This window comes from Eubalaena glacialis, chromosome 10 (genome assembly GCF_028564815.1).
Source record: "Eubalaena glacialis isolate mEubGla1 chromosome 10, mEubGla1.1.hap2.+ XY, whole genome shotgun sequence".
NCBI lineage: Eukaryota > Metazoa > Chordata > Mammalia > Artiodactyla > Balaenidae > Eubalaena > Eubalaena glacialis.
The window spans coordinates 59,107,129-59,120,673 of record NC_083725.1 but is presented as its reverse complement, the minus strand read 5'-3'; the positions used below and the strand labels follow the sequence as shown (position 1 = coordinate 59,120,673).

Sequence of the window (13,545 nt, the reverse complement as noted above, 5' to 3'; positions counted from 1 at the left end):
TGTTTATCTTTTCAAAGAACGAGCTTTTACTTTTACTGATCTTTTCTATTGTTTCCTTCATTTCTTTTTCATTTATTTCTGAGCTGATCTTTATGATTTCTTTCCTTCTGCTAACTTTGGGGTTCTTTTGTTCTTCTTTCTCCAATTGCTTTAGGTGTAAGGTTAGGTTGTTTATTTGAGATGCTTCTTGTTTCTTGAGGTAGGATTGTATTGCTATAAACTTCCCTCTTAGAACTGTTTTTGCTGCGTTCCATAGGTTTTGGGTCGTCATGTTTTCATTGTCATTTTTTTCTAGGTATTTTTTGATTTCCTCTTTGATTTCTTTAGTGATCTCTTGGTTATTTAGTAGAGTATTGTTTAGTCTCCATGTGTTTGTATTTTTTACAGATTTTTTCATGTAATTGATATGTAGTCTCATAGCGTTGTGGTCAGAAAAGCTACTTGATATGATCTCAATTTTCTTAAATTTACCAAGGCTTGATTTGTAACCCGAGACATGATCTATGTTCCCTGAGCACTTGAAAAGAAAGTGTTTTCTGTTGTTTTTGGATGGAATGTCCTATAAATATCAATCAAGTCCATCTTGATTAATGTAACATTTAAAGCTTGTGTTTCCTTATTTATTTTCATTTTGGTTGATCTGTCCATTGGTGAAAGTGGGATGTTAAAGTCCCCTACTATGACTGTGTTACTGTCGATTTCCCATTTTATGGCCGTTATCATTTTCCTTATGTATTGAGGTACTCCTATGTTGGGTGCATAAATATTTACAACTGTTACACCTTCTTGGATTACCCCTTGATCATTATGTAGTGTCCTTCTTTCTCTCTTGTAATAGTCTTTATATTAAAGTTTATTTTGTCTGATATAAGAATTGCCACTCCAACTTTCTTTTGATTTCCATTTGCATGGAATATTTTTTTCCATCCCCTTACTTTCAGTCTGTATGTGTCCCTAGGTCTGAAGTGGGTCTCTTGTAGACAGCATATATACAGGTCTTGTTTTTGTATCCATTCAGCCAATCTATGTCTTTTGGTTGGAGCATTTAATCCATTTACATTAAAGGTAGTTATCAGTATGTATGTTTCTATTACCATTTTCTTAATTGTTTTGGGTTTGTTGTTGTAGGTCTTTTCCTTCTCTTGTGTTTCCTGCCTAGAGAAGTTCCTTTAGCATTTGTTGTAAAGCTGGTTTGGTGGTGCTGAATTCTCTTAGCTTTTGCTTGTCTGTAAAGGATTTAATTTTTCTGTCGAATCTGAATGAGATCCTTGCTGGGTAGAGTAGTCTTGGTTGTAGGTTTTTCCCTTTCATCACTTTAAATATGTCCTGCCACTCCCTTCTGGCTTGCAGAGTTTCTGCTGAAAGATCAGCTGTTCATCTTATGGGGATTCCCTTGTATGTTATTTGTTGTTTTTCCCTTGCTGCTTTTAATATTTTTTCTTTGTACTTAATTTTTGATACTTTGATTAATATGTGTCTTGGTGTGTTTCTCCTTGGGTTTATCCTGTATGGGACTCTCTGTCCTTTCTGGACTTGATTGACTATTTCCGTTCCCATGTTAGGGAAGTTTTCAACTATAATCCCTTCAAACATTTTCTCAGTCCCTTTCATTTTCTCTTCTTCTTCTGGGACACCTGTAATTTGAATGTTGGTGTATTTAATGTTGTCCCAGAGGTCTCTGAGACTGTCCTCAATTCTTTTCATTCTTTTTTCTTTATTCTGCTCTGCAGTAGTTATTTCCACTATTTTATCTTCCAGGTCACTTATCTGTTCTTCTGCCTCACTTATTCAGCTATTGATTCCTTCTAGAGAATTTTTAATTTCATTTATTGTGTTGTTCATTTGCTCTTTAGTTCTTCTGGGTCCTTGTTAAACGTTTCTTGTATTTTCTCCATTCTATTTCTAAGATTTTGGATCATCTTTATTATCATTACTCTGAATTCTTTTTCAGGTAGACTGCCTATTTCCTCTTCATTTGTTTGGTCTGATGGGTTTTGACCTTGCTCCTTCATCTGCTGTGTATTTCTCTGTCTTCTCATTTTGCTTAACTTACTGTGTTTGGGGTCTCCTTTTCACAGGCTGCAGGTTCGTAGTTCCCATTGTTTTTGGTGTCTGCCCCCAGTGGGTAAGGTGGGTTCAGTGGGTTGTGTAGGCTTTCTGGTGGAGGGGACTGGTGCCTGTGTTCTGGTGGATGAGGCTGGATCTTGTCTTTCTGGTGGGCAGGACTGTGTCTGGTAGTGTTTCTTGGGGTGTCTGTGACCTTATTATGACTTTTGGCAGCTCTCTGCTAATGGGTGGGGTTGTGTTCCTGTCTTGCTAGTTGTTTGGCATAGGGTGTCCAGCACTGTAGCTTGCTGGTCGGTCATTGAGTGGAGTTGGGTTTTAGTGTTGAGATGGAGATCTCTGGGAAAGCTTTCCCCGTTTGATATTACATGGAGCTGGGAGGTCTCTGGTGGACCAATGTCCTGAACTCAGCTCTCCCATCTCAGAGGCACAGGCTTGACACCCAGACAGAGCACCGAGACACTGTCAGCCACACGTCTGGTATGTGGGGAGTTTCTTGCCTTTTGGGAAGTCTGAGGTCTTCTGCCAGCATTCAGTAGGTGTTCTGTAGGAGTTGTTCCACATGTAGATGTATTTCTGATGTATCTGTGGGGAGGAAGGTGATCTCCACATCTTACTCCTCCACCATCTTGAAGGTCTCTCAAAGCTCATGATTCTTGAGTATACCACTTCCCACGGTATATTTCCAGAAAACAGGTCAAAGTATAACCACTATGAAATGAATGCTAGAGAAGGGTGGACAGAAAAGGCATTCTAGAACCTCTCTAACTTTATTTTTCTAAAGCAGAAAGAATGGGATTTATTTGGATGGTGTTCAATATAGAACTCTGAGGGGTCTGCTGAAGGGAAGAAGTATGTCCAGAGAGGAGGTTTCCATGCCAGTTGGCTACAGAGTACCAAGAGGGGAGCCTGCTACCTTTTCACCAAGTCAACCCAGGGGAGCTGGACTTACAGATCACACACAGGCTCTCTCATTCTAAACTCTGCCAGAACAGAGTGTTTTTAATACCTGTCATAAGACAATATTCAATATATAATGGGGAACAATAAAACGATTGAGCGAAAATGGAAACTACAGAGTGTTGAAATGGGGATTTTCTTCTTCTCTCCTTGTTTTTCCCTCAGTGATTTTAATCTTCAAATAGGGGATTCCTGCTTTGCATCAGATGCTGGACTGTGCCATATGTAAGAGGCTATTCAACCCTAAAATATCATGATCTCTTACAACAATGAGTTTATTTGAAACATTCATGCTTAAGAAACTTAGTGACCCCTTTGTTAATGATAGACACTTAAGGAGCTCTAAGATCCCTTAACTTACCTTCCTTTTTTTAAAAAAAGCAGAATTCTCTTTAAATATCTTTTTTATTTAAAGTCTATTTTGTCTGACATGAGAATTGCTACTCCAGCTTTCTTCTGATTTCCATTTGTGTGGAATATCGTTTTCCATCCCCTCACTTTCAGTCTGTATGTGTCCCTAGGTCTGAAGTGGGTCTCTTGTAGACAGCATATATATGGGTCTTGTTTTTGTATCCATTCAGCCAATCTATGTCTTTTGGTTGGAGCATTTAATCCATTTACATTTAAGGTAATTATTGATATGTATGTTCCTATTACCATTTTCTTAATTGTTTTGGGTTTGTTATTGTAGGTCTTTTCCTTCTCTTGTGTTTCCTACCTAGAGAAGTTCCTTTAGCATTTGTTGTAAAGCTGGTTTGGCAGTGCTGAATTATCTTAGCTTTTACTTGTCTGTAAAGGTTTTTAAAACAAATACTATGACAAGAGACAAAGAAGGACACTACATAATGATCAAAGGATCAATCCAAGAAGAAGATATAACAATTGTAAATATTTATGCACCCAACATAGGAGCACCTCAATACATAAGGCAAATACTAACAGCCATAAAAGGGGAAATCAACAGTAACACAATCATAGTAGGGGAATTTAACACCCCACTTTCACCAATGGACAGATCATCCAAAATAAAAATAAATAAGGAAACACAAGCTTTAAATGATACATTAAACAAGATGGACTTGATTGATATTTATAGGACATTCCATCCAAAAACAACAGAATACACTTTCTTCTCAAGTGCTCATGGAGCATTCTCCAAGATAGATAGACCAATCACAAGCACTGAAATTGAAACTGTGATTAAAAATCTTCCAACAAACAAAAGCCCAGGACCAGATGCCTTCACAGAGGACCATATATTTCTAAAACCAAATTTGCTCTTTGGCAAAATTAATACATTTACTTGTAATGAAATTATTTTTGGGGAGGACTTTAATATATAAGTTAAAATTTGTCATTTAGGTAATATTTTAAGGAAGGAAATGTTCTTATGCAATATGACTGAAATGCTCTGGGGAACTCTGAAATTGTTTTTTCATTAAATAGAGCTGAAATTATGTGAACAACTAGAACATTTGACACAAAAGAGGAAAACAAAGTATAGAACACCAGGGAATGAGAAAATAGACTGCAAAAGGAACAGTGATTTGTTCGAGGTCACCCAGTGAGTCAGGAACAAAAGGGACGGTTAGGCCTATGTCCAGACACAAAGCACATTCATCTACATTAATGCTTGTGTGCTAAATCTGCCATTTTGCAATACATAATATAGTTATGTTTCTTATACATGGGGGAAGATATATTAATATTTAATATTCTCTCAGGGTCTAGCACATGTTACTGCATAAGTATTTATTGAATTAAATAATAAATAAATAAACCCCCATTAACCGGAAGTTAATGAAGCATGATTTCATATACATAACCTTATTAGATCCTCACTATCACCTCTGAGGTAGATATTATAATTCCTATCTTATATATCAATTTAGGTCCAGAAGGAGTAAATGAATAGATCAACAACACACTGCCATGAGAATTGGGACAGTTTCATCATACTTAGCAAATGTCTCTAAAGATCCTACTCTTAAGGAAGCTCAAAGAGGGTTTGCATTAAGTACAAAAAAGTTGAAGATAATTTTTAAAAATCCCTCTGAAGAACTCAAAATCAGATACAAAATTGATATTTAGGAGAATGAGAGCAATTTGATTAATTTGTTATACGTGGTTGATTTTACTAGCTAATCAGTTGGGCTACCAATCAAGCATGTCTATTCAAAATCCTTAGATTCTTATTCATAAATTATTTGTACATGAGGGCATCTGGAAGTTAGTCATGAGAACCCTAATAGAAGGCTTTGAATAAATATAGGTCTATCACAAGAAAGCAGTCCTACTTAACACGGTCAAGTCTCTGTGCTCCATGTCTACTTCAAAGCACTGCTCATCTGCTTTAGATGATGCCAATGGATATAGTAAAGAGATTCACTATATTAAAGACATAGAATCCCTTAATATATATATGGATCCCTGCCTCAAGGGTATTGAAGCTTCTGTGACAACTTGTCATCCACCCAAAGCTACACATTGTTGAGGAGTAAGTAACAAAACTTTATTCTCAAGCTGAGAGGCAGAAAAGGAGGGAGTGAAGGAGGAAACACAAGCAGCAGAAAGATCAGAGTTAAGTAAGATCTCAAACTCTACAGCCAGGATACCTAGATTCATTCTTGGCTCTGCCTCTTACTGTGCAATTTTGAGAAAGTTATTTAACTTCTTTATGACTCAGTTTCCTCATCCGTAAAATGGAGAAATCAATAGTACCTGTCTCATAGGGTTGTTACGAGGATTAAATGAGTTAATATTTGATAAGTGCTTAAAGCAGCGTCAGGCATACAATAATCCCAATATAAGTGTTTGAAAAACAAAGGAGGGTAGGAAGAGTGAGAGATAGAATAGGGAATACTATGTGTCTTTAACATTTGCTTTGTTTCCTTCCAACAGAGTCGTTTACTTTCCACAGCTGGGGCCACTTGATTCCTACCGGTAAGCTTAACCCCATTTCCAGTCTGACCCTAAATGACTCTTGTTCAGAAAGATTTAAGAAGCCCTAGTTCAGTAGTTCAGGTGATTCAGCATTAAGTCAAGCTCGCTGTTATTCTTGTCCTGACCCTGCGTCCCAGTTTTAATCACTTGTCCCTGTAATCAAGTCCCAACTTGCACTCCAGTTCTGGCATTCTGCTCCCCTGTGGCCAAGTCCCGGCTTGCAGAACCTGCTCAGGACCTCCAGTTCCTCTGAGGCAGGTATCTCACAAAGGGAAGACTTTAGACTAGACACACTTTGGCACAGAGTGTTTGAACTTTTGAGAATTAGTTGCCTGTAAAATTGTATAAAAATCCGAATTTCTGATTTCTCTTGAGAAACTGAATGATCTGGCAACTCTTGATCCCATTTCCCTTTGGTACCCACCCACTGGAGCCAAGTGGCAGCTGCTCCCACTTTGGAAGATCACGTGCTCTCTATTCCCCACTCTCCCCATGCCTCCTGCTCTATCTATTTCTGCGACTCGCTTGGTCCTTGTAGGCATTTGAGGTTGGGGTCTAAGACTGAGAATAGCCAATACTTACCAAGCACTTTGTACTCATTTAATCAAAGACCAGGGATCTGTTTGTTCTTGTGCATTATGCCTGCTGCCCTTCTCTTTGCTTCAAACCTTCTGTCTGCATGCATCTGTGTCCCATCTTCCTAAATCACTCCCCTCTATCCATCAGCTAGGGCGACTCACAAAGCTTTACGACTTTATGGACCTCCATAAAGTCAACCACTCATACCACTGTGGCCCAGCACCACTCTCCAATCACCCCTCCCCAGCCAGACTGTCGTCAAGAATTTTGGCCATCATAGTGGTTATATTTCAGATACAGAATTTTGGGCTTTACTGATCTGCCTGTGCCTTTTATCTCATGCCCCATGCTTTTATAAAACCATACATCTTATTATATATAGATAGAATTCACCCTCCCAAAATTTTGTTCCAATTCTTGTTATAAGCCTAGCAAAATCCATCAAATATTTATTGATCACTTATTATGTTCTAGACTCTATCATATAAATTGATTTGAGTATTCCTTTATTAAGAAACCCAGAGAAGTTTGTTCAATCTCTTTTCAGGGAACCACTTAAGAAACTAACATTATTTGATCACAATTGGCTGTGGTTTTTTCTTCTCATGATAGGCCCTTGTGCTTTACAAAACAATGAATCAAAGAGGAAAATGTCAGCATGCCTAAGCTGTGAGTTAGCAAATATCAAAAGAAAACTCACAAAACTCATGCTACACATCATTTCATGAGATTATCTGGATTGGGTAAAACGGAATATGTACAAAATTTTAAATTCAGCTGATTGAGTTCTATCAGTTTTTAAAGATAGTCTTAATAAAAATGTTACTTACATAAGGAATCGTGTCCAAAGTATCTGTGTTGACAATTATAGGAGCAGGGCTGGCCTAAAAAAGAGAAATAGAAAAAAGTTTTAAATAACAAGTCGTCTATTCTGAGATAGGATCTGTTAACTTATTTAACCAAGAGCTCAACAGTATTTCTTGAGAACCTGTATAGGCACTATGTCAGGTGATGTGGGGGGATAAATGAAGTGGCTCAAAGTTCCCTTCACCCTCTTCCCTTCAAATATTTGTTTGCTACATTGACCACATAATGAAATGAAGTAAGCAACAGAACTCAAAGGTGAGGAAGTGAGGACTTGTGCAGTGTAAGAGGCAAGGACTTCTAATAAATTTGGCGAGGAGTTAAAAATTTCTTTTTTTTTTTTTAAAGATTTATTGATTGATTGATTGATTGATTGATTGCTATGTTGGATCTTCGTTTCTGTGCTAGGGCTTTCTCTAGTTGCGGCAAGCGGGGACCACTCTTCATCGCGGTGCGCAGGCCTCTCACTATCGCGGCCTCTCTTGTTGCGGAGCACAGGCTCCAGACGCGCAGGCTCAGTAATTGTGGCTCACAGGCCCAGTTGCTCCGCGGCATGTGGGATCTTCCCAGACCGGGGCTCGAACCTGTGTCCCCTGCATTAGCAGGCAGACTCTCAACCACTGCGCCACCAGGGAAGCCCTAAAAATTTCTTTATGAGATGGCTGTGCTAAAGAATTTTGATTTCTCTCTCATGGAAGCAAAATTAAACCTAAAACAATCTAACTCTTTTCTTTAAACTGGCTTTTGAGAGTATGTTGTATACAAAGCAAAATAGAAGGGTTCACTTATTGACATCTTACATATATTTACCTATTTTTCATGCTGTGTCATACCTTTTCTTTGTCATTTATGCACCTTTGACGATATACTTTAGATACCCTTAGAAAATTAAAAATTAGTCAAAGGTGGCAGAAAATCATATTAGATATGCTAAAGTTTCTTTAAAAAAATTTGTACAGAATACAGCCATTCCATTTAAAGTTGAATAGGAATCTATGTAAAACTGATACAGGAGTGTTACAAGCCAAGTCATTAGAAAATAAGAGATTGCAATCTATTTGCATCAACCAATCTGACTTCATGAATATTAAGTAGCTCTATCTTTATTTTCTGTTTCTAGAATATTCACAGCAACTTTTCCTTCATCCCCCGAAGGATCTTTAATCTCCTTCCCAAACTTCAGATTTCATTTAGATAGAGGAAATAGCCTCATCATGATTAATCGAGAGCTGTCCTATACGACACGGTAGTTTGCGCAAGTACTCAACTTTGGGGACATTTCATTAGCTATGCCCTCTGGAGTTAATAGAGTTAACAGCTTTTTAATGTCAATCTGTGCCTATGGAATCTTAATCTAATGGCAAAACAAATGGCAATCCAGCAGATTTTACAGAACAAAATTCCATGTTTTAACTAAAATCACTGGTCAGTGAAAACACGACCCTGTTCTACATATCTGCATAGTGGGTCAACTAAATATTCATGGTTTACTTGTTAACTCCTAATATCAAGTACCTTGTGGATAAATAGGAGCTCTGGAGAAAGACAGTTTCCACTGGACCTCACCAAAAAACAGTGTTTGTTAAGAGGCCTGTAGTATAGGGAGAAGAACATGAGGTTTGGAATCAGAAGACCTGGGCTCAAGTTTGGTTTACCAACTTCCTGATTATATGATTTGGGGACTCAGCAACTTCTTGGTAATTTGATCTGGGGGCAAGCCCACTAACTCTCTTTGCCTCATTTTCCTTCTCTGTAGAATAGAAATAGAAATAATCACCTTCTAAAAAGGTTGTCTGAAGAATAAATGAGGTGATATATTTGAATGTGCTTTGTAAACATAAATTTCAGAATCAATGTTAAATACTATCATTAGTTAAAGCCCCTAAAGATGGACTATCATAAGGATAAAATATCATTGGATGGTTTGTGAATTGTTTATGCCCCAGAGATCTCAATGCTAGGTTAGTGGCCCAGCTGCACTAAAGAGAACTGATTAGATCATGAAAATTACCATTTATTACACACATATTACTTGTCCATTTATAAGAATATATACATATATATATCTTAATTTAATCTCCACAAAACCATACTGATGAGGCATGATTGTCACTATCCCTATGTTATAGATGAGAAAACTGAGGCTCAGAGAAAATGACAGCTGAGATTTCACACCAGCCTTTCTGATCCATTTTTTCTACACTGAGTTGTTCTATGATTCCATTATCCAGGAGTCTCCATCACAAGAGTCCTGCAGTGATTTGAGATCTCTAGCAAGAGCAGCAAATAAGACCCAGGCAAAGCAAAGACCACCCTGAAGGTAAGAGATGCCACAGGATCTTGCATATTAGATGTTAAAAGCAACCTGTTAATTCCTTAATGGTTTTTGTTGTTGTTGTTTGTTTTTTAGTTTTGATGATGTTTCTTCTGTGCTTTCTAATTGGTTCCCAGGACTCCCAAAAGATGTGTGTCTTGTCCCCTTGACTAGACTTCAAACTTTCTGAGTATCATATGCAATACTTGTATTTCCCCTTATTATCTACTACACTTTGATCAATAAATACGCATTGATTTGATTTGGGACTTTCAACTCATCTTACTCTTGTTTTCCTTCTTATAAATTGCATTAATGTAGTCTGGAAATAAATTTTATGCATAGGCCCAGTTCCTATACAATGCCATTTATCACTTTTGTATGTTTCTATTGCTATTTTCCATTTCATGTATGTAAATTTGGTCTTTCCAATGAGACTCTCTCAATGACAAGGATTGTATACGTTCTTAGATTTTTTTCACAGCACCTGGGTACACAGAAGGAGCTCAGGAAATACTTAGGATTACTGACTAAATGTAGCTATAAAGTATAGTACAAAGGAAAGTAATATCTCACTGAAAGCTTTGGAGAGCATTTCTGAGATAACCCCAAAATATCTTATGTTACCAACAAAACTGTGATGACTTTTCCAATATCCACTATCACCTCCTTTCTTTAACCAGGCACCAACACTTAATTATCCAGTTTTTTGAAATAATAATTATTTCATAAATGCAGGAGGTAAAGGCATTTATGCATTTATGCACTGAAATACAATCTATGTAATGTGGAAAATTCATTGCTCCTTCTTGGTGTTAAAAAGATCCAGAAGCACAGTTAATTCCTACATCTAGAGAAGTCACTAAAAATGCATGAACAAATGTGTGTGGATTGTGTGAACAAACATACATCACATACATCTGACATTGGCAACTCCCTGATGTGAGTGCCGAGGAGATGCCAGGGTGGGCTATTCTGAATAACACAATATCCCACTACATCAGACTTTCTGAAGATTCCCCATTGCTCTGCTCCGGGACCCCCACAGCCCTCCCCAGACCATTTCCCCAGAAGCTTCCTGGAATCTTTTAGGTGCTCAATGGCACATAATAGCAGAGAATAAAAGCCCCAAGTTGTAGTAGCACAGAGTGCAGTAGAATTCTAGGTATGGCCCATGAATGTGCTTTTCTCTCCAGCTGTTAACTTCAGATTTTCTCTTGGCTCAGCCTGACTCCTGTTTCTTTTCTCTCTTTTGAGATCGTGTGAGTCCATGCCTAGTTTGATCAAGTGTGGTTTCTGAGTCTGAAAACCAGTTCCCCAGTTACTTTGATAATTCCCTCTAAGCTTCATCTCCACACTTCACACTGCCTTGCCATACACACCTTCTCTCTCCATATTGGATATTCTCTTTAACTGAACCCCTAAATCAAATGGATGACTTAGCAGATTCCAGCATCCCCCTTCAATATGCTTATTTCCATTAACTGGAAAGAGATTTCAGTACCAAATACAAAAAAAAACCCCAAAAATTCTCCTTTAAACCAGAAGCTTAAAGGCTTGTCTTCATGTAAATATAAAGGCTTAAGAAAATTCATCTCTCTTGCATGACCCAACTATAAGATATAAATGGTTTGCCTCTTATATTACATTCTCTTCCATGTGGAAAAAAAACTAGCTTATAGCAAGAGGGAAGAATAAAGCTAATCATAGAGAAGCCAGATGCAAGCAGAGAAAATCCTGATACAATTTAAATTATTAGATCAAGTTATTCATAAATTCCTGCCACCTTCCTGTCCTTGGGTTCCATGGGATACCCAAATATTACATCAATAACTTTGTTTATGATAGTAAAAGAGAAACTAAACTTCTGTTGCTTGCCACTAGGAGAATGTAACTAATAAAGAATCTTATATAGTGAATGCAAATTTTCAAAGAAGTTCATTAATTCCAACTGATGTGATATTTGTTAAGCGCCAGATCTGTGAAATAGCTCTGACATAAATGGGCAGGTGGTCACCAAGCCAGAGGAAGACTCTTCAAGCAAAGGTATTGGCAGGGGTGGTAGAGCAGCCAGTCAGTCAAAGAACATACTCTGCGAGGCGTAGGTCCGACAAGTACAGGCTAACTAGTGGGAGGGTCAAAAGACTGAATCCAGGCCTATACCTAAACTTTTAAGAAGCGAAGTAGAGAAGAAGAGAAACCCACACAGCCAAGTGACCCAGATATAGCACGAACTGAATAGTAACATTGATGGGGCTAGGAATTGTGCAGGGATTTCAACTGACCTGGAACATGCAAGTAGAAGGCAGGTAGTTGACAGTAGGCCAAATTAAACAGGAGGTAAATATGGCAAAAATAACTTGTGAGCTGTTTTGGGGGCCTAGAATCTTTGGCTTATCTTCTTAAAGGACAAGGCTCCTGACTATGCAAGAAGTAACACAGGCTCTATCTACAGTGTGGCATGACAACTTAAAACAAAATGGAACTCACTGAAAGTTTTAAAATGAGTCCATTTGTGTGTGCATATGATTTCACTGAGAGAGGTGGAGATCCCAGAACCTCAAGATAAATATTAGCTGGTTTAGATTGGCTGCTACAAGATACCATATTAACAGTCTTTTAGCTTCACAATTCCCACAGAGGGCTGTCATCAGGGTGAGCCCCAATCAGACCATGTCCCGATCCTAACCAGGGAAGTAGAACATGGGGGTTACTACCCACATACCCAATCAGGTCTGAAATGAGATATCTCCCGTTAAGTACTGAATTGGTATGCTAAAGACTGAACTCAGGACAACGTTATTTTTATTAGGTTTTCTCCCTAATCCTCCATCATGTTGGCCCATTCTGGAAATTAAAAAATGTGATGTGGTTGGGGGGACTTCTGCCTCAATTTACTGCCTGTAGTTCTCTTCTGGACCGAAACCCTTTCTTCCTTCTTCTTTCCCACAGTCTGTTGGGTGGAGCCACACATCCCTAGTTGTCGGCAGGGTCCTACTCTTACTTGAAGGAGATACCAGGATTTACCTACTTGAAGGATCTGTAGTTGCCTGGTTGATCATCATCACTGGCTGAGCATCATGACTACCTAGAATCTCATGGTACCATGACCCACCGCACACAGATCTCCTGCTATGTTAACACTGGGATGGATAATAATAAAGGCAAATACTCATACGGCACTTATTTATATCAATTAACTTATTTAATCCTCACATAACCTAATGAGACACTGTTATTCTCAATTTACAGGTGAGAAAATAGAGGTTAGGTAACTTTCCCGAAGTCAGACATCTGGTAAATAGATTGTCTTCAAACCCAAACAATCTGACAGTCTGGCTCTGAGTCCATGCTCTTTTTTTTTTTTTAAGCTATATAATTTTATTTTATTTATTTATTTTTGACCATATTTTAAATTGAAGTATAGTTAATTTACAATGTTGTGTTAGTTTTAGGTATACAGCAAAGTGATTTAGTTACACATACATATATGTATTCATTTTTATGTATTTTTTTCAGATTCTTTTCCATTATAGGTTATTACAAGATAATGAATAGAGTTCCCTGTGCTATACAGTAGGTGCTTGTTGTTTATCTATTTTATATATAGTAGTGTGTATCTGCTAATCCCAGACTCCTAATTTATCCTCCCCCCAACCCCGAGGCCATGCTCTTGACAACCATGCTCTACTGCCTTTCAGAATGGAATCACACTTTACCAGAACTCTTTAGATTCTAATTTTGACTGTTCACCAACAACTCAGAGGCCAGCTGAAAGCCAGATTAGACATCCACCTTGATCCAGGATGGTTCCAAAACCC

At 38.0% G+C, this 13,545-nt stretch overlaps 1 protein-coding gene across 8 annotated transcripts in view; it reads right to left on the bottom strand.

The window, feature by feature from the left end:
- Positions 1-13,545, bottom strand: part of DLG2 (discs large MAGUK scaffold protein 2) — an 802,852-nt gene that overhangs the window by 738,942 nt on the left and 50,365 nt on the right. For 7 of the 8 annotated variants that reach the window (XM_061202775.1, XM_061202776.1, XM_061202777.1 and 4 more), the window contains exon 2: positions 7,377-7,430. The exons of the other annotated variant lie outside the window; for it this stretch is intronic. In XM_061202775.1, coding sequence (XP_061058758.1) covers positions 7,377-7,430 — 54 coding nt within the window. The remainder of the gene's footprint in view (positions 1-7,376; positions 7,431-13,545) is intronic. 8 annotated transcript variants of the gene reach the window in all.